The following is a 27,245-nucleotide window of genomic DNA, read 5'->3' on the forward strand; positions in this document are numbered from 1 at the left end:
ATTTTGTTTGGTTCTTTACTCGCAGCAGCACTGTATAGTTTTGCTAACGGTCTTCTCGTACTCACGGAAAAGTAGGTATGATGTTGATTCGACATCCTCCAGCAGTGGCGTGGCGTGCTTCGCGACATATCGATTTTTATGCCATTTAAACCTATGGAAAAGGATCGATAAACAGGGTGTTCGCAGCGAACACCTTGATAATCGATTCTTTACCATAGGTTTAATGGCAGAACAATCGATACATCGCAATTCACGCCACGCCACTGTCCTCCAGATCTCTGCGAAAACTCTTAAATGTTAGTTCAAACGCTCCGCCTGGTGATTTTAAGTTGGAGGAATGATATATTAATAACCAGAAGGTTCAAATCAACAATATTGAGAGTTGTTATGCAGTTTTTTAATATCATGGGATTTAATTCATCCTCTTTTCCCACGCTGTTAACCAAAATCTAATGCTTCACCACACAGAATGATTTTGAAATAATGAAATCTCGAGTAATTGGACGAGGAAATGTAATGAATACAATGGTTTTCAAGATGTTTAAGCACACGAAGAAAGCTTATAATGTCATTTGATACTTTCAAATCATTTGTTATAAACTTTGTACACCACAACAAAACAATTGTAAGGTTGTAAAACCGTTATTTTCAATTGTACGAAAAATAAAATTATAAATAAAAAATAAAAACAGAACATGATGAACAATATTTTAAGGTGTGAACAGAATATATACACGTGTTTATAAAAATACATTCATAACTATTAGTTCATGAGTTTTTATTTTCATAAATTATTTCATACCACTTTTGACTTCCACTCCGCTGATTCTAACACTAGAGGATGAAAGACACTGTACTTCCTGGAATCTAATTCCAACTTTACCCGTGAATAAACGTAAATATGAGAATGCTGAATTTAAACTTGGAAAAAAAAATTCACCTCGTGAGAAAATGTTTTTCGTTAATATTTCTCTCCATCTTCCAGAATATAAAATGCTATATGTAGTATCTTAATATTTAATTTGAAAAATAGAATGAAATTGTGAATCAACCACTGTACTAATTGCGAGGGGCGTTGGTTCATTTGAAAGGTGTTGTTCTCAATGCTTCGGGAAAACTATAAATTATTTTCTGGGGTTCGTCCCCGATTTTTAAATCCCTAAAAACTCATAAATTGGATGAGGGGAAGTGGGGGTTTTTTGTTTTTTGTTTTTCGGAAAAGTTTTGTTGCTACGCATCTTACTTTACTGTTTGCTGTCATTTTATCAGCTGTTTTCATTCAACAATCATCATTAAGTGAGGTTACTTCCAACACTCAACTGCCATCAACTTACATTTTTCTTTTCCCGCGTTTTTTTTTTTTTTTTTTTTTTTTTTTTTTACGGTTTTTCATGATTGGTTCCATCTTTTTCCTATTGCCAATTTTTCCTCATTAAGTCAATAACCTCCAAGTTTTTTTTCTCTTTCACGCGTGTTTCTTTTCAATGTGTATAAATATGTTTATTATTAATTTCCATTTTCATTTCATCCTTTTTCTTCTGATTTATTTTTTTTTAATTTAAAAATTGAACTTTTCAGTTATGATTTTGTTAAAATAATAATAATTTTTACTAATTTTAATTTTAAATTTAACAGTTGTTATGAGTGAAATTTTCAATGACCGAGGCGGTCGTCCTCCAAAACGTGGTCGCGTTTTCCAGAATTCTTCGCATGTTCGTTTAGTGAAGCAAGAACTTAACTCTGTTATTAGTATAGAAAATCAAAGTTTCATTTCTTCATTTCGGAAGTATAAAATTGATGATCAGAACTTTGATGAAAATTTTGTTACCAAATTTTCAGTCGGTTCAATGAATATAATTTGTCATCATTGTGATGCTCGCCATTTTCAGGGTGAAATGTCCAATGGTCATTTTAATAACTGCTGCCAAAATGGCTTAATTTCTTTACCGAGTATTCGGACAAATACCGATTTGAAATCATTATTTTTATGTTCTCAAAATTTCATAAAGCATATCAGAAATTATAATAGTGCTGTTGCTTTTGCCTCTTTCTCTGCAAATCGAATGATATTCCGGGTGATGGACCTTATTGCTTTAAAGTTCAAGGATCCATATATAGGTAAGTTTATTACCGAACTAGAAAGCTGACTGAACATGGAAAAAACGAAGAAGAAAAAGCGGAAAAATTAGATGAAGTTAAAACAGGAGCAGAAAAAGAAGAAGAACCAGAAGAACAGCTACTGAAGAAGAAAAAGAAGAAGCAAAAAAAGAAAAGATAAAAGGAGGAAAGAAGAAGAGCAAAGTTGTAGGAAATATAGGAAGAAAAGCAGGACAGAAATGGCAAAAGAAGAATCAACAATTTAATCGAAAAAAAGCAAAGTATTTAAAAAATAAAAAAAGATCTTCTTTAAAATTAGTTTGAAAACAAATGTAAAACCTAAAAAATAATTTTGTATGAAGATTAAAACAAAATTTTAGTTTAAAGTTTACTAAATAAAATTACAATTTTTGAAAACATTTGTTATATTTACTCTCTCAAAAAAATAATTAGACCCGATTCAAAGACAAAACAGAAAATTAAATGAAAATAAATAAAAAAAAAAAAACATGTGAAAGTGAAAAGTGTACAGGAAAAATAAGGGGCTGCGAAGCAGCCCCATAAGCCCCTAGTATAATTAAATCCACGACCAGTATTGCCGTTGAGATTGACTGATCTCTTTTGATTTACGGTGTATGTAAGTACATGTATGACCTCCGCAGGTTAGCACACCATTTGAAAGCGGCATGGCTACGTAAATACTTTAAGCACACAAATCTGTATAAGTATTGTTCTCATTTCTTTACCACCAAAATATCAATTAATTATAATAAAGTATTCATAATCACGATTCCTGAGTTCAATCACGCATTTCAGAATGCGTCTGTTATACAATTACTGACGTTATCCTTACTGAGGACTTGGGAGCCTTGCAATAACGTTGCAATGGTCTTAGAAAAAAATTGCCATGAAATGGCCCGAGCAATTGCAATAATATTGTTCCAAATCCAGGGTGGGTCTGTTACTTGGTTTTTAAAGGTGTTTATTCCCCCCCCCCCCCCCCCCAAAAAAAAAAACCGAAAATTGCAAGCAACAGACCTAATTCATTTCAATTTTTATCACTTGCGGATGACCCTTTTTCCAGTACACTATCATGAGGATTTGACCAAAAGCTGCAAGAATATTGCAACAAAATTGCAATCAAGTTGCAAATTTTTCGTTGCAAAACTCTTCCTGAGGAATGTCAAACCTACGTTGGGGCTTTTTAGAATCGTTGGCAAAGAGGAGAAAGTATTGGTATAATCATATAGGTGAGGTGCTTTGATTGACCATGCTTTGATTGACCTGCTTTTCGGGACATCAGTAACTCTCTGTATTTCAGCAAATACATATGTCGATGAAAAGGACTCCTTTCTACACGGAAAACAAGAAGGAAAAATAAGATAATTATAACAACAATAACGATTTAATTCGTATAATACCTAACGAGTATTTAATATCTTATAAAAAGCGCTTGCATAGAAGTATCAACTTAAAATAAAAATCTCATGAATGATCAACGAACACTTAATTATTTTAGTCAAACTTAATTAGAGTAGACAGGAGAGAACACATAGACTGAGACACATTAGTCTCAATGAGCATCTACATACTTGTATAAGTACATTGCATACATACAGAAGCAAGAAATAATTTACGCAACTCAACATGCCGGCGGTCTGAAATATATAAAACACACGATAAATGAGACTGCAAATGAAATGAAGTTCAACTTCGATCTTACAACAAAGGCTTACTTGTCCTGGCACTCATCTCACGGCCAAGTCATTTAAGTAAAAGTTTTGCGTGTCTTTCACTTGTGCGGTCAATTTTAATTTAAATACACGCACTAAACCTACCTAGAGACATGATTCAACATTAAACTTTCCGGTGGTTTATGAATAGTTTTTAACTTTCAAAACTAATATGATGTTTTTTAGTTTTTATACTTTCCGCGGAGAAGATCAATAATGCTCAGACGGTGATTTAGCTCTGAAAGCAATGCTCTTAAAGCAATAACGAGTCGTAGAACTTGGTAGGAAATATGGAGCTTTTTCGGTAACATTTGTAATTTTAGAACTTTCAACTGAAGTGTTTTAGGAGAGGCATGAAAGTATAGCCTGACAAACAACTTGAGTAAGGTCAAACTGAACTTGAAAAATAACCGATCTCGGACCCGGGTGAATTTAATGAAGAATTTTTTTATGGAAATGCAAAGTCAATTCCAGAGAGGTGAAGTTGTTAAAGCTAATTATTTTTGAGAAACTTAGAGAAAATATCAGATATCAAATGACAAAAATTGCGAAAAGAAAAATTAAACAATACTTCTTCTACCCGCAAGGGAAAGCGAGACAGCAAAAATCTTGAGTCAGAATTTAAATACAGAAGTAAGAATGCTTTGATCGTTCCTTGCAACCTCTCATAGCCGCTAAGCAAAGCAGAAAAATGAGCTTTGCTATGAGGTGCCACTATACTATTGCACACCAAAATGCCCCTTCAACTTTCGCGGTAGCCTCCAGCAAAGTATGGTTATAGTATTCAGAGGTGAGGCGTGAGTGGTCGATCATTGACATTTCCCCATTTAAAGCTATGATGAAGAATCGATAATTAAGGTGGTCGTTGCAAACATTCTGTTAATCGATCCCTTCTGAGGTTTAAATGACAGTTCAATCGATGTATCACAAAGCACCCCGAGTCACTGTTAGTAATATTCTGTTCAACACTACTCGCTCACTTAAATAGCAGATGGAGTTCACGCCAAGTAAGTTTACGCACTTTCAGACTGCGACAGAAGATCCGCCATTTTGATTCTTACGTGCAATTTCAATGCTAGACTAAAATGTCACGAGATCTTCTGTTACACTCTGAAGGTACGTAAACTTATTTGGCGTCAAATTTAAAATCGGCAAACCAAAATAATAATTTAATAGCTGAGGGAAGACGCAACTTAAAGAACACTGTGGAATTGCACCATATCGACACTCAATTCTCATTATGTCCGTAAGAAAATAAGTTCTCCGGATCAAAAGTTTTGGCTGACCACTTGTTTGTGCGAATATCTCATTTCAAAAAGTAGAGCTGTAATGATGATTCAGTGCAGTAAATTGGACGTATTTCTACCAAACAGACCTATGTGGAGGTGAGGAACATGGGGTGTGCTCGTTAGTTCTCTGGCCGTGGCGAGTGAATGAGAATAATAAAACGCCAGTGACGTCAGCGGCGACGATGGAGACTCCGAGCCGCGGATCCGCGTCTTTAACTCATGAGCCCTGTCCACAACGCTCTTTTGCCATGCCCGCGGCTCATGAGTTCCGCATTCAGTTGGCACATAGGTCTGTTTGATAGAATGTAAAATCCCGCTTTTCCAATTCTTCAAAAGGAATCACGCCCACTTTTACATTGCTTCTTATGCAGCTTCGACGAGCACACCCCATATTTCTCACCTCCACATAGGTCTGTTTCGTAGAAATACGTCCAATTCATTGCTTGTGAGGTAGTGAAGTGAGTCAAAATAATTGTTCCCCCCCCCCCCCTCTTCAATGCTACCGTGGTAAGGAAAAACGCCGTATGAGCCTTTCGACGTTGCTAGATGTCCTTCACTAAAAACCAAATTTGCAGGAAACATTTTAAATATTTTTTTCCGAATTTTTCATATACTTTTGTTCGCAATTCGATTCAACATATCTGAAAATCCCACGGAAAAATATGCATAGGGTTCCTCAAAAATACATGTTTTATCCGGAGGAATAAGGCAACTCTTGAATGTTCATGCGGCGTTTTTCCTTGGCACGGCAGAATAGATGAAGCCCTAAAAATTTTTTGCTTAACTTATCACCAATTTGATCTCAAATAAGGAGAAGAAAAAAAAGAAAAGAGAGAGAGAGAGAGAAAACATGAAGATGACATGACGAATGTAGTACAGAAGCGAACTTTGCACCTTTTTGATTCAACGAGTCTTGGCATGTGACGAACTTTACAACAGGTTACATCACGAGAAATGTGCGTTGTAAATCCTTTGAGCCCACGGTAAAACGACGCATTTTAAAGCCCTTGAGCAGACTCTCAACCGGGGGATTAGAAAAAAATCTAGTCCCTCTGAAATTACCCTCGACCTCAAACTTGATTTTTCTCGGCGAGAGAGGGAGAGTATTTGGAATGATGAACCAGGTAGGCAGTGGGAGATGGAAAACAGAGATTAGTCGTAGCTTTCGGACTCCTGCTGCACGAGCTTGAATCGGCGAGGGCTCTTGACGGCGATGTTTCCGAAGTTTTCGTTGATGACCCGTCCTTTCTTCTTCAGGAATTTCTTGATATAGCTAGAAACTAGTTTCTGGGGTCGCTGCTGCCACTCGTCCAGCACTTCCTTCGGATAATTTATCTGCAACACATAAAACATCACCATGTCACAATGTTATGGACAAAAGATACAGCCAAATTTTTTTTGTGAAAACCCTGTCACCACTATCAAAAGTTCACAGAACTTTGCGCGAAAATTAAGTTCCGTAAAGCTATCCCTGTGTGGACAAGGCCTTTCATTAATGAGAAAAGAACGAACAAATTATGAAAGAATCAACATGAATGTGGTTTAATGATTTTAATTTCCGCCACCGCTCCAACCGCGCTGTGTTTGGCGCAATGCGTGAAGTATCCCTACAGTCTTGTAGGCGCTGTGCGTTTCACGTGCCGACCGCTGCTGACCACACTATTTTTGACGCAATGCGTGAAGTATTCGTGGAGTCTTGTAGGCGCTAATATGTGTTTCATGCTGACCGGCGAGCCGAGGGCTTCTCCTTTTCATCCATCTCAAGTCCTCGTCATCATTGCTTTCTACGCCGCGCCGCTCCGGGCGGAACGTGTTTGGTTTCACTCTCAACTTCTGTGTCTTGCATAACCGAAAGATGAACAAATTAGAAATGACTATACTTTAACTCTCAGGTAATGAGAGATTTTTTCGCCTTTTTTCGTTTGTAATTTTTTTCCGAATCAGATTTTTTTCTTGATACCCACATTTGAAAAAATTACAACATTTGCCGCCCCCTAAATTTGCCGCCATGGGCCGCGGCCCATGTGGCCACCCCCTAAATCCGACCCTGCATGTTTGGGTTTAAAAATAGGATCCTACATGATAAGAGTTGTTACTCATTGAATGTTTTTTACATAGACTTTGGGCCAATTTTGGACTGTTTATCGAACTTAGATTATCAAGAGCTTGAATTGATCGAAAGGGCAATTAAAACACTGAAAAAACAATTGAAAATTATATCTTTATTTTTTTTATCATGTTTTCTCTTGTGAAAAACCAGTTCACCAGAAAAAGCCCCCAGGGTTGAGAAGACGATTCCGTATAAAAATTATTGATTTCGGACAAGTTTGGGAGCAACCATTTCGTACCATAGTTGATCGGTAGCAGAAAAAATGAAAGAAAGAAGAGTTCTATTTTTTGAATTGCCTTTTGAGTATTATCATAAGTTTTATGAACCTGGGACATTTTTCAGTGCAAGGAAAAATATCAGAATAATTCAGCCACTTTTTACGCAACTTCAAAACCAACACCATAACTTGCACGGAATGAGACGCTTGGGGTATGCATGAGCTGTAAAAGAAAATACAAAACCTCACAAGTCAGAACCAACTTCCTGTTTTCACCGTATTTTCCTTGTACAGGAAGATTTCCTTTCTACGGGTATAGATCGCATCTATACAGCTGCGGGTTCTTGTCCTTTTTCAGGGAAAGGTATATTAACATGTTTTATGGGGCCCAAAACTATGAACTTTGATCTATGAGCACTCAAAAATTGTCAAGTCTCTATCTAAATTTTTTAAAAAATTACAGAGTTGGTGGCTGGGGATGGCGGTCCGGGACTTTCGGATCACCCTGTATGTTTTCCTAATTTTTCAACGGTTTTCCTGGAGTCTCAGCCGTAAGAGCCGTTTCCTCGGGGAAAACAATTTTCATTAAGATAATGTAATCTCAAGAATACTCGCCAGCGACATGTAGCTCCCCGTCCCAGGAAATATTTTTCTCCCAGTGTTTGGTCTAAATTCAAGTCTTAACTTTGCAGAGTAGATGAAAAACTGCAAACTGCTTGACAAAGGTCATTATTATGCAGGTATTTGAACTATCCTCGGCAAAGGGGGTAGTAAAGCTCACGGAATTGATAATAAGTTTACCCTTTGAGGGCAAGCCTCCGGATAAGCGATAATAGACGAAGGAATTATTTATGTCCTTTTACTACCCCAAGAGGCCTCGCTTATGTAGGGCCATAATTGTCAGGTCTCACGCGGTAATCGCCGATTTCATTACATGTTCCTGAATCACAACGCTCGACAAAAAATGTTGCAAAAGCGCACGAAACTCCGCATACCGGAATAAAAAAGTTGTAGGAGTTAAGTGCACAATACTATTAATGTGTGTACTTGACCTGTATACACTGAAAGCTTTTCGGAGGGTGCTTAGTTCCTTACTTGTCATTTCTCACGTCATAAAAAGTACATCGAAGTGCCCTCGGGGGAGGGGGGCGGGTTTAGTGGCTAGGGCGTTTAACCCCTAAACTTGTATGCACGACCATAGACAATATACATTAAATACCCCGCACTAATAAACTGAACAATGTAAAGGAGTGAGGCAAAAATTAAAATCAGAGGTCAAGGCTATGTTTAGATAATGAGCAACTTGTTGAGAAAGAAATTGAATATGATCGCCTGATGATGACTGATGATTGTCGGGTTGAGCCCTGGTAAAAATTGGCAGTAGAGTCTGTGTTCCAAAATACCATAGACCTACAGCCGGCTGTAAGATTTCCAATAGATTCTATAGCCGGCAACACAATTTCTTATAGTCTTTTATAGTCGATGGCGATGAAGCAACAGCCTGGCGATAAAGTGTATGCTAAACGTTACTAATTACGGATGCTTGGACTTAGTGAGTTTTTGGACTACCGCTCTCTTTTTGGGCCGTAGTATCTTGATTTATTTTGCGAGGGAAGCTCCGTACTTTTGAAGAATGCCTGACATTCCTAATATGTTGGAGCGCCTTCAATTTCGTAAGATACTGTGCAATACCTTTGGTGTGAAATAGTTGCTTCAAGCGCCGTGGTACGCTGCGGCGGGGCGCGGCGGATGGGCAGCCAGTGCGCCGCCGCTCCGCTTTGTGTTAGGCTCAAATATTTAATCGCGTGGAGTCAGCGTTTTTCAACTCATGACTTTGAAATGTTTGCACATCCTGCATGGATTACTCTCATTTTAATTGATGAAAAAAATATGTAGTAAAGGAAAAAATAATGTGCGTTTTGTAAATATGAAGGTGATTCCGTACAAACTTAAGGATTTACAAAGCACACGAATTTTTACACAATTTCTTATAGCCATTTATAGCCGATGGCGAAAAAGCAACAGCCAGGCGATAGAGTGTAAAGCCCGGTGATAGGAACTATAGCCCAGCTGTATAATTTTTTATCGCTTCGTGTAGCCCGGCCGTATGATTTTTTCCACTTTCTACAGCCAGCTATATGATTTTCTACAGCCAGCTATATGATTTTCTATCGCCTTCTTCAGTCGCACCCGGGAGCACTTTGCTAGGCGAGTTTTTAGGTTTGGATTGCTTCACCAGTCGCTCAAATCTTCGGACATTATTTGTCAGCGTTAGGCGAATCTGAGCTTTAGCTTCCGAAAATAACTTTTACATGATATGGCAGATAACAGTGTGGGGTGACTAAAATACTTTGCCTCTGTAGACGACGAAAATTCCAACCAGTGTTTAATAAAAAAGCCGACATAAAAATAAAATACGGGATATAATTAAACTCCGTGACTGATATCTTTAGAAAGGTTGAAGAAAAGCAACGTTTTTTAACTCGCGGGTTACGGTCAAGGAGCGGTCCAGAGGCTCCATTTATCCATTCATTAAAACTTAATCTGCTTTCTTTCGTTCCCACGGTTCAAGCACACGTCATTTTGCAAAAAATTCCTCATGTACTCTGCCGTATTTAGGAAGAACGTCATATCGTTGCTTGGATGGCATAAGAGCGTAACTACACTTCGAGATGAACCCGGGAAAGCATTTAGTTGTATAAACGACAGGGGTCACCACGCAGTGTAGTTACGTCTTTGTGTCAGGAGGGTGACGATATGTTCAAACATTGCCTAATTTGTTCCAATAAAATACTCATTTGCGAGAAAACTAAGAAATATTTTGTCTAGAAATTTTTGCAGGCTCTCGACTATACTACGAAAAAAAAATCACTGTATAATTCAAATGAAAAAAGTTAATCATTTTCTGGAAAATTCGTATTTTATCGGAGGAAATTTGGCATCGTCCGAATGTCCATACTGCCGTGCTAAGGAAATACGTCGTATGAAAATTCGAGAGTTGCCTAATTCCCTTTAATCAAATGTTTATTTTTGAGGACAGTTATGAATATTTGGACCGCGTTAAACAGGAAGGAACCAAGCCACATCAGCTATTGCCTTTAATCGGGCAATTTAATTTTTTACATGAAAACGGTTGTGCGGATTTTTGTGCAAATTTCAGTGAATATTCTCCATGGTACGAAGCAAATTCCTCCGAACTTTCAAAGAAATCCGAACAAACGTTCTCTCGTAAAAATGTAATTGCCCAGTTAAACTTGGCAATAGTTGATGTGGCTTGTTTCCTTTCTATTAAACTCGGTCCATTTTTCCTTGAAATTTTCAGGAACTATCAGCGAAATTGTGAACAAAATTATCTAAAAAAATTGGGAAAAAAAAACATTTTCATGAGTTTATCGGGATGCTCGTGTTTTATCAATTGAAATTTGGCGACGCTTTAAGGTTTATACGGCGTTTTTTCTTAGCGCGGCAGCATACGACGTTTTTCCTTATTACGGCAATACTCGCTAGTCTAGCCTAGGGAGGAAACCCGTATCCAGTCTCCCTTGTAACGATTTTACGATCTCTTTCTGTCAAACGCTCGGGGCCGTAAAAGGGCTTTAGAAGCATCTGAAATGAAAATTGGAAAAACAGGACTCGTCCTGGGCATTCAGCGGAACGAGACGCCCCCGGCAGTCAATTTTATAGGCTCACAAATCGGTGAAATTGCTCTTTTTTTCTCGTGGACGCGGAAAAACTGGAATTACTGAAATTGTTTTCCCCCTTCGGCGCACAGTGGATCGAGTCATTAAGAGAGGTCGGACACGAAATTTTTCAGTAAAACTGCAAATTTTGGTGTTTCTTTCGTCAACTTTTACAATGGACCACTAGACAAGGTACGAATTTAAACAAACTGATGCGTGTTACTGAACAAGGATTTCACGTAGATTACGATTCAAGCATTGAAAATTACTGAAACCAACTCCTAACGAAGATATTAACGTTTTTATTTCACATTGGTTACGAGGAATTTGAACTGCCCGCTCACAAGAAACTCAAAGCTCTACGTGAGTCAAATTGCGCACCACAACGGTTTCAGCAAGCTTCTCAGTTGAGCAATGTTCATATTCCACCATGTGTTGTTCAAATTATAAGTAATTTGCTATAGCTGAGCCAAAGCGTCAAGATTGAGGTTGCCAGATTTGTATATCGTAGAGACTGTCATGAAAACGTTTAGCGCGCAATGTGAATCACGTAGAGCATTGAGTTTTCATGAGCGAGTGGTTTGAATTCACGCATCAAAAATCATTAATTATCTTCGTAAGGAGTTGATTTTAATAATTTTTGTTGTGCGCATTGTGTTTTACACGAAATTTTGGTTCAGAAACATGTATCAGAATGCTGAAATTCGTACCTTGTCTAGTGGTCCATCCATTAAAGGGATGCTTCTTGTAGACCATTTTACGATGAAACCAATGGAACTAATTCCAGAACCTCAAAGTTTTGTATAAGCGGAGTTAAAAGCGTTTAAAGTCTCCAAATTTTGTCCGACCTCTCCTATTGGCTCGATCCACTGTGCGGCGTGCCTCAACATGACACCGACTTATGTTAGTGCAGTAATGATGGCGCTCCGATCTCATTGGAAAAGGAAACTAGTTCAAATACGTATTTGTAGGACGATACGAAATTCTCGTTGATTTAAAGATAGGTACTTTTTTGAGGTGAAAAATGTTCTTCAATCAAAAAATGTTACATTTTTCATTCGACAACACGCGCATGACAAAGTTACATTGCTTTGAAATTAAAAAAAAAAAAAAACAAAAAAAAAAACAAAAAAAACAAACAAACAAAAAAAAACATTAGAATGGATGAAATTTCTTTTGTTAAAAAAATCTATAACTAAGAAAAATCTCTACCCCGCCAACTTTTTTGAAATGAAAGAGAACTTCGTTACAATTATAAGACAAATATTTTTCATCAACATCCTAATAATCGATCCTTTTCCTGGTGCTAGATTTAACTCCATCTCCCACTTTCGGTCAACGTATGTAGTAAGGCACAAACCAACCAATCAATTTAGCGTTGATTCTGGGGCAGTTTGAGTTGAATTCGGAACATAAACAATGAATTAACCGGGAAACTGTCGAATCAACCAATAGCCTCGAGCTTTTTTTCCCGAATTGCCCGAACTTTTGATTACTTTTTCCCTCACTGCAGGTGACTGGTCGATTCATTTTGCATCCTTTTATTCAGATTTCCCGTAGAGTCCTCGGACACTTTGATCAAAAAACCTCCTTTAGACCTCACCTGATCTCCCTTGAGTCGATCCAGAAGCGTGACGCAAACAACAGCAGATCTAATCCCAGCATGGTGTGTGAGAGCGGTGAACGCCAGAGATTCCATTTCTATGTTTACAACTCCCTCGTCCCTCAGATGCTCCAGATACGCCATCTTTTCTTTCTCATTGAAGCAACAGAACGCACCATCCATCCTTCCTTGACCTGAAGGAGGAAAATAAACCTTTAAGGAAAAATGGCTCACATTTTTTCTCTTTTTTCTAAAGGGCGAGAAACAAGGAGTGAAGAAATGATAAATTTTAAGAGCAGAAAAAAACTGCTGGGTAAAACATGCATCCTTTAATTAATGAGTATTGACTTGGGGAGGGGGGTATAAAACCGAAAAGCGCAGGATTACCCCCTACCTCTCCCACCCGTAGTATTTGAAAAGTACAAAAATGAGAATAAATAATATATAAGTTCTCGAATAAAACTTTGAGACGTTGCAATGTATGAACTCCCTTTGATTCACACCCCTTAATTTGTCATGATTTTTAACATTAGAATAATTGAGAGGATATGGTAATACGTGAAAATATTTTCAAAATCACAAATTAACGGGTAAAAGCAGCCATGAGATGAGTTTCAAATGTCATTATTATCAGATTACCAACGCGACCATAGATGTCATATACATTGCTGGTCAAAAATATCGAATCCACAGGAAATATTGTGCAAACATTCAAAGATAAACATTATTAAAAGTTGCTGATGGAAAAACTTTCGCTTCATGGTTTCGTTTAATTCAGGGCGATACTGTGAAGTTATGATTGATTTTCCCTCCCGTTAAAGCAGGGTGTATGTGTTTCGACCAAACAGCGCTCATAATAGCAATATCAATTTCTGCATGAGGCTTACAAAATTTCTCTGAAAAAAAAATAAAATGGCGGTGGAAATTTTGAAACGTAGCATGGCACTTGTGATACTTTGGCTGGAAGGTGTCGAAATCTCGCCCTGTCAGAATTTTAAACGGATCGTGACAGCAGCGCAGGTGCGGCTGAAAAATCAAATTTCCTCAGAATTAGTTAACTTACCCTCATAGAAATCCGTCGTGCACATTGTCTTTCCAGATATTGTTGGGTAGGGGTCATTCGGATCCGCCAATAATTTTAAATCCCTCATAAGCCTTTTGTCTACTTTTGCCGGTCGTTTGACAACTTTCCCTAAAATTGGCTGCATTAAGAGAAACAGAAAATCAAATAAAAGTTCGATAAAATTGTAGAACAAAAAATTACTTACAAACACTTTAGAAAAGACTAAAGAAATACTTTAAATGAAACGCAAAGAAATATTTTTCTCTGAATACTTAGCGTTTTTCGTCATTGCAGTAATAGCCTCTTACATCTGTGTGCCTGCGTTTATTTGTATTAGACCTTTTTTTCTTCTTCTTTTTTTAATATTGAAGTTTGATTCAAGTGCATTGTAACTACTACAAGAATAGTTCTTGTATTAATCAAATGCAGAGTTTTATTATCTAAAGTTTCTCTTGCGTGAGTTCTAAGGTATAAAGTTGGTTTTCTCCTAGAAGAAAAAAAACAGCGGAAATGTTAAAATACCGCGTAATGGGGATATATAAGTAGTTTTGCACTTTGGCCTTAGATTTATTCTGAATGCTCAAATAGGACTAAAATTGACCGGATGTTGAGGTTGACGGACTCATTGCAATTTTCTCTAACGAGCTGGAGATGACCTTAGCTCCGATAACTGCTACTTGTCTAACAAAATGCAGCAATTTGTTCTAATTGACTTACTCTAACATTTTTAGGTCGAAGAGGTTACACATGATAAAATGACTCCCGTAAAAAATGACTACAAATCTTAGAGCGAAAAATAAGAGGTGGTCCAAAAGTTCCGCACCATCCGCACTGTACTGCCGTGCTAAGGAAGAACTCCGTATGAGCCTTCAGACGTTGCCAAGTTTCTTCCGACAAAAATTGAAATTACTGGGAAAATTGGGAATATAATTTTCCGAAATTATCAGACAATTTTGTATGTAATTTACTTTAAAATATCCGAAAATTTCAAGTAAAAATATGCGTGAAAATTGTCAAAAATCCATGTTTTATGAAGGAAAATTTGGCAACGTTCGAATGTTCATGCGGCGTTCTTCCTTAGCACTTCAGTATGCATCACACCTGTAACTTTTGAATAAATCGAGGTAGAGACTTGAAATTTTGTGGATGTTTCTGGGTTAAAGAGAACATCGACGGTAAACTACCAAACCACGTATCTCGGTTTTTTTTTTTTTTTTTTTTTTTTTTTTGTATCTCAGTATTGTACATAGTTAATACATTGTTAATATGTTTAATTAAATGAGTAAAATTAAGATTAGATTAGAATAGAATTAAATCATCTACTAGTTAGTACGTATCTCGGTTTGCGGCATCGCAGACTTCCTGTCATATTTTATTTTTTAAATGGAAAACTACTCGACGTCAATCCGTGAAAACTTCCGTGATTTTTCCTCTTCGAGTGGAGAAAAATCTGTGAAATTTGAAATGAATTATATTGATTTGATCTCCTTCAAAAAAATAAAATGAGAGCGGAGATTTTTAAACACCGCAAACGAGATACATTGTCTGGTAGTTTCACCGTCAACATCTTTTGAGAACCCTCAGAATTTGAAAGGACTCACTCTTATAAGAGGCAATTTTAAAGGGGAAAGGACCCTACAGGTTAAAGGGATGGCGCGGGACTTCCGAATGACGCTGTAGAGTATTACCAAGTCGAAGGAGGGTTGTCCCAGTCCATCGACTGCTTCCTCCGAGATGACAACGGTGCCGCCGTCCACCCCTATTCCACCGCACGTCCCTATCCGGAAAAATATAGGGTTCCTCACTTTGGCGTGGTACATCAGCTTTATGATCTCGTGCAGTAGAATTCCTACAGATGGGATGCCCATCCCGTGCTGCAAAAACGAAGGAAATGATGACGAATTTTAGCGATTGATATTTTATTTTTCTTCTTTTTTTCTTAAAAAAAAAAAAAAAAAAAAAAAAAAACAGTCAACGCCAAGCGTTGAAGGGCGCTTCTTTGACGATACATATTACTACCATAGAATAATAAAGCTAACGCCTATAGAAGGGACACTCGCGTAAGCGGCCGTTGTGACTCTCGCCTGTTGTGTCCAGGTTTGGTTAGGTCCCGTTGCCCTATACTTTTCTGAACCCGCCAGCTCTTTGCAAGGTTGTCAAATGTAATAGTAGGGCCTAGCTAATTGCAGGGTTGCCAAATGTAATCAGTGGTGCCAAAGAAGAGTCTAATGTTATGTGAGTGTAAAAGTCACTGCCACAGAGTAAAAGAGTTTGAGTATCAAAATTAATGTAACGAAAACGATTTCCACAGCCTCGTCGTGCTCATGCTGGCCAGATGACTGATAAAATCACATGTGATCAGCTACAGTTAGAGTGTTACAGTTGGCTATTGCCGCCATTTTCATTTCTGAATGTAAACAATACCCGCCAGCTCCAGCTCAAGAGCTCCAGGTCCATATTCTTCTTCTTCGTCACGAAATCTGCGAGAGTGTCCTTTCTATAGGCGTAGCCTTATTATTCTATGTTACTACCAATTTATGTACCCGAACACTGACGAAACTGGAATTTAAAGTGGGATTCTTAAACCGCAAAACCCTTCAAGACTTCAGATCGACCGCGAAGATCTGAAACCTCCCACAAGTACTTTGTGATGCATTAAGGTTGGTGGCGAATGGAAACATAAAGGATGCACTGTAAATCAGACGACGGGAAAGAGCGGCGGAACCTCTAAAGCTGGTGCGTCAACGCGATCTAGCGGACAGCGGCGTCGTGACGCCGCGAGGTAGGGCGCGCAGGTCGCGGGGGAGCGGGGCCCCGTGAAGAAGAGTTCAGCAGTGGGTGGGGAAGCGCGGGTCGCGGGGAAGAGAGGGACCGGCCGGCCGGCGGTGACATCGGCGCTGCTGGCTGGACCCATATTCACGGCGTGAACCTGCCAGGCAGCGCTAATGTCTCCGCTAACTACTGGAGTTGGGGGTCCTTATTCATTCTCTTGGTCCATGACATAACCTTAAACCTTCCGCTCAATGCCGCAAACAGCTGACGTGTCGATGCTGCGCCAAGAAAATGAACCAATCACAAAGTAGCACAGTAATACGTCACTAAAATGAAGAGATCACGTGACTGTTCGTAATATTTTCAAATCGATCTGAAAGTACTGCCTCGGATATAAGTATTTAAAGCATAAGGAGGCCCTAAAATACTTTAACCAGGTAATACGTCCGTGCGAGATTGTTATGCTTAAAAGCAAAACATTTCACGAAAACTTTTACGAATACCAGATGCAGAAAAAAATCCAATTTTCCCGGGTGTACCAGAATGGCGTCATTACCCATAAGGCAAAAGGGCATGTAGTATAGTACATGTTACATCGGGGGAGTCGAACGGTTGGAAAGGGCGCATCTGGTACCCAGAAGCGCCCAAAAAAATGATAGGCCCAGGCAAAATGTGCCATAACTAGGAAACAAACATCAAAGTATTCAGTGCAGCAAAAAAAAAACAGATTACAACAATAGGTCCAGAAACAATAGGTCGAGGATCGATACCAATAGGTCAAAGACCGATACATCAAATATTTCATTTATATTTTCAAAAGAATATCAATGATGTTTTCTGATTGGTTACGGTTATAGGACATTTCTTCAACGATTTTTTGTCCGCGCGGTTTGTCCTGTTTTTTCCAGTAATTTACGTCCACGCGTTTTTTCGGCACGCGCGGGAGTTTTGGTGCAGGTGCCAGTTGCCAGTTGAGACACAAAATTAATTGACCCACATGTAAATACAAACGACAATTGCTCACAACGTTTTTGGATGAAAATGTATAATATTTTGGAAGAATGAGGGGTTGCTTGTTTTTTTGTTTTGTCTGTTTGGTGCAACGGAGAATAATATATAGTTGAGAGTTTTGTTAAAAATGGGGGAGCGTCAATTCCATGAGACAAAATTCACTAAAACTCTCTACGCTTCTTTGGTGTAACAGGACTTAATTATCTTTCAAGAAATTCCCACCTTGTTATACCTGAACCGGATAAACCTCTATATTTGCCTCAGCTAAAGGCTCTTAAATTTTTCCTATGTGTACGTACGATAAGTATATTGATTTATTTTTCGAGGAAAGATCTGTACTTTTAGAGGATGCCTGTCATTCTTAATACGTTCAATTTCGTATATTACTGTGCAACACCTCCGTTGTGAAATAGTTGCTTCGGGCGTCGCCGCACGGCGGGCGGGCGGGCGGCCAGCGCGAAACTCATTGGCGCCTACAAACCTAAGTGGATACTTCAAGCATTGTGCAATGCGCGAAGTATCCACTTAGGTTTGTAGGCGCCAGTGTGCCTCTCGCGCTGGCAGCACGCGCCGCTCCGCTCTGTTAGGCTTTAATATTTATACTCGCATAGTCAGCGTTTTTTAACTCATGATTTTGAAATGTTTGCACACTCAGCATTGATTATTCTCATTTAAATTGATGGGAAAAAAATATGTATCAATTTATCAAAGAAGAATAATAATATAATGTGTGTTTTTTAAATATTGGTGGTTCCGTGTCAACTTTAATGATTTCCAAGGCACTTTAATTTTTTCTTTTATATTTTTTGCTTTTTTGTGCTGCAGCGAGGTGTACGCTCAACCAAACGCTCAAAATTTGACGTATTTGACTTTAAAAGATCGATGTACAAATGAGTTAAAACTAAAGATTGCGTGTTTCTAGGTTTTTTCCCCTCTTTTATTCATTTTTGCAGTTTCTGTCGGCACAACTGCGGCTCATTGAGATTAATGTCGCTTGGAAAAGGTTTTACAAATATTTGTCAAATTTTAAAAATATAAATTTTTCAAAATGAAGTAATAAATTCGTAAGGAAAAAATTAAAAAAATAAAAAAAGTACCGATACATATTGATACAAAAGGCAATATTTTACGGACGAAAATACTTGAAGATTCAGCATACTCACACTAACTGATAAAATAGGACCAACTTTGTACATGGCGTAACGGTATGAGTACTGACTAATGTCGACCAGCGTCGTCCCGGTGGGTAGTTTGTGGCCAATTTCGTGCATCATGTATTGAGCGAACTGTTCCGCCCGTTTTGGTGTCCCGCCCATGCAGACAAACTGAAAGAAGAAAATGTATAGCTCAATTGGACTGCATTTCGCAATTTGGAGCGATAAATTCTGGTTAAAATTTCAGAAAATTTTATCAGTGTCATCAAGCAAATGCCTGAAAATTTTCAAAATCATAATCCACAACAGTTCTGTAATGAAGTAAATTGTCCACAGCAATTTTGTAACAGCTGTTGTGACTTAACTCTCTGGTAAATGCAATCCACTTATTGTGCTTTGAGAAATTGAGGTGTCATACATTTTTGAACTAGGATGAGAGTTAAAATGATGAAATGTCCCAATCCTTACAGGGGTGTTAATTGGACTGCGTTTTTCAATTTGGAACTATAAATTCTGGCTCTTCTGGAAAAATACTTATGTGCATAGGAAAACTAACGTCACATACGTTGTTTTTAAACCGGGCTAGAATTTATAGTTCCAATTTGCAAAATGCAGTCCAATTAATTTATTTCTCGCCAAAATACCAGCCACCCGGAGCATTTTGCGTTTTAAGCGGCGTTTCAAGCGAAAATCTTCATTTGAATTTGACGTCTTTTTCCCGTGTATTTCTTGTAGAATGTAGACCAATGATTCTCGACCAACTTTCCGCCCTCTTTCTACCAAAATTTGAAGTAGTTTTGACCGAAAAATTTGAAAATGAACCATCATTGCGAATCAAAAATATCTTTAAGATGACAGTCTAAAAAAAAAAAAATATTCAGATGTCGAGGTGTGATTTTTTTATTTATGCCCACAGAAGACCGCCTTGTGCGGCGGTTCCTCAGAATTAAAAGATTACAAGGGTAGCTCTCTTGGGAGAGATTAGAGAATAAAAGTTCGAAAAGCTGCAGAAAACTTTCAAGAGCGAATCTTGAAAGTTTCGGATTTTTGGTATCATATGGACATCAACAGCTTTCGTTTTCAACAAAAATCAAGATAGTCGGCCCGGTGGTTACTCAGAATTAAGGATCACAAGGTTTCGACTCTTACAGTTTTATTCATGTAAGATTTCAACGTGAAATTTCATGCCATTAAGCTTTCATTAAATTTTGCTACTCCGCCTCCATGGCAAGCGTGAATATCGATATGATTCCCCATTAGAGGCTATGGTAAAGAATCGATTATTAAGGCGTTCGTTGCGAACACCCTGTTAATCGATCTTTTTATAAGTTTAAATGGCAGATCAATCGATAATCGCAAAGCACACCTCGCCACTGCTCCTCCCTTCATAACGTTCTTTTGACCGAGGTCGTCTTCACACGTCCAAGATATTTGTTCCGGAGATGGATTTAAATCAAAGAAGCGGTAAAGTTTTACTTCCCTCATTCGGAGAGGCGCCGGCTGAGATCACGTAAATGTTTATGTGGGGCATAATTGACTAAGTAGGCAGATTTTAGGTCAACTCGTCAACCTGCGCACAAATAGGGAGAAAATGGGGATAGAGGAGATTTAAAAGGGACGGGATGAAGCGGAGTCGACCCTTCCAAAAATACTGCAGGTCCTCTCTCGTGGATTAAATGAATTTACGGAATCTTTTGATAGCGTTTCCTCATTTACATAATAACCGGGCAGGCAACCGAGAGGCAGCTGTTCTGGAGCACGGCTGCACGGCCGCAAATTTTCTGCTGCGTTGTCACTGCCACCAATTTTAAAATACTACCCCTCTTTGTTTCAACGGAAGTTCAGTCACCGATAAACATTTCTAAACTTTCTGTGGCCTTCTCTGTAAACAGAGCGTTGCTCGGACGTAAACTTATGTTAAAGAGACTTTCTACAATGGGAATATTATGCAGATGTACTGTTGTTGCATTGCCGCATTCAACTATTACGTTGGATAAAAGAAGTCTCTATATTAACAAGATGTGACGAGGGGCTGAATATATTTTGAACGCTAGCAATTGGATCGGTCATTCTCAAAAAGACTTAAGCGCCAAGTATGAAAATACAAAAAAAAAAACAGTAGAAACTGCAGCATTAATTCAATGAGGCTTGGTTCCTTTCTGTTAAATGCGGTCTACTTATGACATTAGTTTAATGACAGTATTCTTGTAGCTCAACTATTTATTTTGGAGTCTATGTTACAACTGCGGAGCGCTCGCGTAATTGGAGTATGCTGCTAATGAAAACGAAAAAGTATGCCTCTACATATTTCGAGTCAAAGTTCATCTGTCAAAGTTTATTTGGATCCGGAGTTTGTAGCGAAACACTAAACGAGAATGACACCTAATCATCTGACGTCCGGAGATGCGAGAATACTATTTTTAATGGCAATGCAAGCCGTTGTACTAATTCTCGCAGTCGTGACGTCATAAAAGTCGGAAGTATGAATTATAAATCATGGAACCATACAAAATATGTAGTTACAGTATTTGATTAAGTTTCCGCATTACTCAGGGGTAGGATCGTGTTGTGACGATTGTCATGAATACTTTCGGAGATGCACTGAAAAACAAATCTAGGTGTTTTTCCTAAGAAAAGGGTAAAATTACCAAGAATTCGGAGTTCTATTGGATCCCAGTTTTTTCTTGGTAAAATTACCATTTATACAATTGGTAATTTCACCGAGAAATCTCGGTAAAGTTATTGAACTTTCTCGGTAATTTTACTGGACCTTGGTAAAAACGCCAATATTTTTTTATCGACTGTGGTAGAACTACCGAGATAAAATGGCAAAGTTACCGGGAATTGATTACCAATAAAAAAGGTATTCTCACCTGAAAAAAAACAGTAAAAATACCGGTTTTTAGGTAAGCTTACCAGTCTGTCTTGGTAAAATTACCAATAATTGGTAAAAAAGTGAGATGGTAAAGGTACCAACGAGCCTTGGTAAAAACGCCGAGAGTTTTTTTTTTCAGCGGGGGTAGGATCATGTTGTAACGATTCTCATGAATACTTTTGGAGATGAGAACGAATTCGAAAAAAATAGGCTGAATGATTCGGCTAAAACAAACGCAATGAAAAGATTAAACAAGGCTAAAAATACACATAAAAATGTCTGGGCCGTTTCGGGGTGGATTCAACCCCTTGTCAACCGAGGGTATAAAAATAAAACAAGTTGATCCTAAATCGGCTGAAGCATGTGCATATTTAACGGTAATGTTATTTTCTGAAGGTATAGTAAATATTGAATTGCATTGGAGAATGATACACAGTAAAATATTGGTTTTGGTTCGTATTCTGATAAGAGCGGAAGCGGACCGCAGTGGTATATAAATACCGACCCCAACTGATTACCTCAGTCATAATGCACGCGAAAAGGAACTCATCATAAACGGACGCACGATTCGCGCGTAGAAAGTTTCACCGAGCAGATTGAATCGTTAAATTGATTGCAGAATACACTGACTGAAATTCAGGTCAAAATCGAAATGCCCTGAACTTTTCAACTTTTGCCCTTTCGTACAGATCCGTCTAGACTCTCTGGAACTTAACGTAGAGAACGAAAAGGCAAATCGATGCCGAGAAAAGTGATGGAAGCATTTCAAATTATAATATTTCACTTCTCTGCCGCTGTTCATTTTTCAATCGTGTCAGACATCCCTGAAAGCAAGCATCATTACCTCTAAACAGAGTTTACGGTGCGGCGGAGTTGAAAGATGCTTGTCACTAATTTAAGCATTGACTGCACAAAACTGAGAGTGTAAGATTGACGATGCTTTAAGTACACAGACATTTTAAGGAAATATTTTTTACATAAATTATTTTAATTAATGCTCCGTTGATGCGTGGAAAATTAACTTCGTCTCGATTGAAGAAAGAGAAGGTATGTCAAATATGGACGTCGAAAAAACGTGGCAGATGTTTCGAGAAGGAATCCGTGGAGGCGAACGTGACGTCTGATAAGTCTTTTGATTCCACAACTTTCCTCCGATAAGTTTCCTTTCAACTTCAAATTTCATAAATCTACGCACTGATGTCATTTTGTGACGTGCCAAGCAACCGACCGAGGACTTTTATCGGAGGAAAATTCAATATCGATGGTTTATAATTATGCCTTGAGAGGTACCTCATTTCCTCCGAAATTGAAAATTGAGTGAATTGTGACGTTGCATCGAGCTTTGCAATTCATTTTCCTTGGATGTTTGCTTAGCGATTGATTTTTCCGCACCATATTTGGAAATTGTCCCCTCCCGACTTTTAAATTCTATGCAAAATTTGGAATTCAGTATACTTTTCTTTGAACTACTAAAAGAACGAAACGAAAATTATATCCTGCTGAGATTAGCGTAAAGTCTTTCATCCCTGTGCGATGAGTATTTGAATTAATGTTCTGGAAAACGAATCAGGATTACCTTAACGTTGCTTATTTTGTGCAATTCAAACTTTGGAATAAAAGAAAGAAAATTGATGTGGGAATAAAGATGATCGGGCGATCTTTTTGGGATTGTGCAGTTATAGTTAGCCGTTTTTAGTGTTATTTTTTTCTGAAAAAAAAAGAGGAAACAGTATCATCCTTTTCATTTGTCATTTAGAACTAAATTTATACATACATTCTCATATTTGAAGAACTTTTTATACTCTTATTTTTTTGTGAATGGGGGACATAGGCGGATCCAGACACTTTGAAAGGGGGAAAGGGGGTCCGAGGGCCTTTCTACAGAAAATTTTCAAAATTTGAAGCATCGAACGTGCATTTCGAGTCAATTTCGTTATGAATAATTATCAAACATAAGTGTCCTCCCTTCTTCTTTCCTGCGTTACTTCCTTCTTCCCTTTTTCTTCGGGCAGACGGGGGGACCGGTGGGGGCATGTACCCATTACGCCCCCTTTGGATCCGGTTATGAGAGGGGGGGGGGGGTGGTCACTTTCATCTAACATGTTCAGACATAAATTTTTCAGCTAAGTTTGGGGAAACTTCAATATACTTCAATGCGGTGTCCTTTTCCGTTGAAGTGGAACAAAATCGAAATGTATCCTTGTATGAGTGTACCACAAACCCACCCCGCATAAATTGAAACAGAGCTCTCCGAACAGCTCACACAAGATCCCGGACAAAGACAAGACAGAATCTCGATTAATTTCCCTCGTAGCCGGCGCTGTATTTACAGAACAAGGCCTGGAGGTGTTGATAATTCATTAGAGCGAGGGTACGCTGTGCGTGTTGCGTCGAGTCGCGGCGCAGGGGCACCATTCAACAGCCCGCTCCATATCCTGTATCCTGTCCCCGCTTTCGTCCCCCTCGCCGCACCCCCTCCCCTCGGCGTCGCGACGGACCCGACGAAGTCGTCCCTCCTTGAAAAGCTTCTCTGTCACGACGCCAAGGACGCTCCCATAATGGTTTCTCCGCGTTGTCGGTTCGTCGTTTCCAGTGCGAAGGAACGTAACTCCGAACCAAGGTTGCCAGGTTGACTCTGACAATTGTATGATATTTTTATGTTTTATTTTATATTTCAATTTTAATTTTTAATTTGTTTAATTTATTATTTTTTTAATTTTTATTTTTTATTTTTAATTTTTTACTTTTTACTTTTTAATTTTTAATTTTTAATTTTTAATTTTTAATTTTAATTTCTTTAATTTTACATTTTTTAATTTATATTATTTTTTATGTTTTTTTAAACTTGTTAATTTTTATTTTCAATAGCGCACTTGTGAACTTCTTATCGAGTTTTTTTTTTTTTTTTTTGAATCGGATCAGAGGAAAAATGAGGTAGTCCAAGATTCTCCTTGTATACATGCAATATGAAAGGAAAAATTTGGCAACATTCAAATGTAGTTACGTTATTTCCTCGAGGGCAAAGACAAATTTGGTCAGCTCTGTGAGCAGGAGTCGAGCAGTTGGACTTGGATGAATCGTTCCAAGGCCCATTTTACGAGACGTTGTCGTGAAAAAAACGTTGTATGGACATTCGGACATTTCCAACTTTTCTTCGTTGAAAGAAGAATCCGGTGGGAAACTTACAAATCAGTACTTTTTTAAAAATGTTTTTGAGAATTTGATTTGCTCTCCATTGGAGTGTACCTAAAGGCATAGTTGCTGCATATGAGATAATTTTTTGGCCTTCAGATTGGTCAACAATATAAAGTACGAAAAAAAAGTTTTTACGTGGTAATTTAAAAACAGGTCATTTTAATTTATTTTTTGCATTTGCTTTATTTTTTCCATGAACGAGAAGTTGACTGGTTTCAATCCATTGCAGTATAGATATCTAAATGAGCAAAAAAAAAAGGGAAAAAAATCAACTTTATGTCAATACTTGGATTAGATAAAGGACATCGAAAAAGTGGGTATTTTTATGTGTTGTTTGTCTCAGGGAAAACGTCAAGACCCAACTTTAGGAAACCAGATGCAACCCTTATCATACAATACAACTTCAAAACTGCGTTAAAGTCGTGAGATAATATCATTAAAAATTAAAGTTTGTCAGATGGAATCATTTTTTGCGCAGGTTTTTTTGAATAATATTACAGGGCTCAAAGAGGCCTTTAAGAGTATCTATCTTTCCAGGGAAAAATGCCTATGACAGTTCAAATAAAGTAAATATTTTCAGGAAGAAAGACAACATTTGATCTTTTACAAGACGTTCTTTCACAGAACAGCACTGTGAAAGAAACTTTTCCCCGCTTGTCTGTTAGGGGAAAACTTCGAGTAGGTTTCAAACGTCCTTCAGTCTTCGTCCTTATCATACCGAGGATTCTTCAGGTGGAACTCACAACATTCATTCAGACTTTATCAAGATTTTGTAACTTTAATGGACCACTAAACAGGTTTTTGTCCGATCTAACTGGAGAAATGAAGGGCTCAGAGCATAGCCTTGTCAAGTGGCATTATTGGAAAAATGTAGATGTCCATCATCTCAAGTAAAGAGTCTCCCAAAAACTCACCCTTATTCTGAGAGCTCCGAGATTTGTTTTAAGTATGCCGCGTGCCGTTGAAATTAAACTTTATAATAAGTGTAGCCTGTGTTATAATTTCAGATTGAGCTCAAAATTGATTTATGCAATACAGCGAGGAAATGTTTACTTTCCTCAACGCATGAAAATGTATTTGTCAATGCTTGGTACTGTTAACTTGGCAATGCTACGACACCGGAATTAGCTTTGAAGTCGAGCTAAAACTTTTCTTAGAAGCCAGTCTCATCATCAGCTTTCATTTTAGCCACAAGTCAACGAAATTCCCAAGTTCCGAGAGAAAGAGCAAAAAAGGGGTGTGTTTCGAGGGACTCTTCATTTTCAAATGATTGCATGCAAATAATGAAGGGTCAGAGCTCGATTTTTAGTATCATAACAACAATCTAAACTTTTTTCATGCCGTCAGCTCCCCGTGCAATCTCTAAAGCTACGACTTGTTTCCGCGATGTTATAAAAAAACCGCCTGACATACTCATGATATGGACTCTTGTTTCTTCTCATTTATTCCTCCATAATTATTGTGCTCAAAAGTTATGATGAGTTACAATTTAACATACCTTGACATCTCCGAACATTTCGACCAGGTCATGAGATTCGCTACCTAAAGCTAAGTGATATAATATGTCTTGATCCATGAGCTCTAAATGTGGGTTTTGAAGTCTCACAAGCCCGTCGTGGTATCTGTAATCAAAAAGTTACAATTTGATTAAGATAGTACTACACAAAGTAATTTCATCTGAAACAAAAATAAATTAACGCAAAGTAAAAACGGAAATGTTGCGAATAATTCGTATTTTTCGAGACGAATGTGGGTAACTACATTTTAATTTTAACATGATCACCTGCATTGTGCGCTTTTACCGAGAAACTGTTCGACATCCCGATTGAAAATGTTAAATATATATTCCTACTTATTACCAGCAAAAAGTAGTATTTGGGACAGACATTGCGCAGTTATATTTTTGCGGGAAAAAGAATACCTTGTGTAAATTTCGAAATCTTTGAATGGAATTACACTCCTGCGACTGGTAAACTGAATTATTGCCAGCGGGCTGATTATGTAAATTGATAGACAAAGGGAAAGTAGAGCGATCATATAGGTGGAATCGGGTGGTTGTAATGGACAAGGGAGGTAAGTGCCACATTAACTATTTAACGGCATAACTCACGAGAGACCCTATGGTTAGTCCATCATTTCACCTTTTCGTCCATAAGAACCTCCCGTTTCAATCAATGGGATCGCTCCATTTTTGCGTCTTTTTCTTTGTCTATTGCTTTGTCTACCAATGTTCAATTACCAGCTCAACGTTCTGCTCTCAATAGCTCGAATTAAAGGCGTCGAAACTCATCCGAATAACACTACTATCAGAGGAGACTCCAAAATTACAGAACTTTGCGGTTTAAGGGCACACCCTCCATCAAGAACGGAGAGGAAAAGAAAATAAGAAATGAGAAGAAAAGTGAAATGGATGCTGGAATTATAACGCCCAGAGCGCCTTCTGTTC

General features: G+C 38.1%; 1 protein-coding gene across 2 annotated transcripts in view; it reads right to left on the reverse strand.

Annotated features, from left to right (window-relative positions):
• Positions 1-392: 392 nt before the first annotated feature.
• LOC109033958 (uridine phosphorylase 1) overlaps positions 393-27,245 on the reverse strand; it is a 61,432-nt gene continuing 34,579 nt past the window's right edge. For both annotated transcript variants that reach the window (XM_019046839.2, XM_019046840.2), the window contains exons 2-7: positions 26,298-26,421; positions 18,739-18,900; positions 15,481-15,666; positions 13,793-13,931; positions 12,730-12,923; positions 393-6,454 (exon numbers count right to left, since the gene is read on the reverse strand). In XM_019046839.2, coding sequence (XP_018902384.1) covers positions 6,272-6,454; positions 12,730-12,923; positions 13,793-13,931; positions 15,481-15,666; positions 18,739-18,900; positions 26,298-26,421 — 988 coding nt within the window. In that variant the 3' untranslated portion in view covers positions 393-6,271. The remainder of the gene's footprint in view (positions 6,455-12,729; positions 12,924-13,792; positions 13,932-15,480; positions 15,667-18,738; positions 18,901-26,297; positions 26,422-27,245) is intronic.

This window comes from Bemisia tabaci, chromosome 8, assembly GCF_918797505.1.
Source record: "Bemisia tabaci chromosome 8, PGI_BMITA_v3".
NCBI lineage: Eukaryota > Metazoa > Arthropoda > Insecta > Hemiptera > Aleyrodidae > Bemisia > Bemisia tabaci.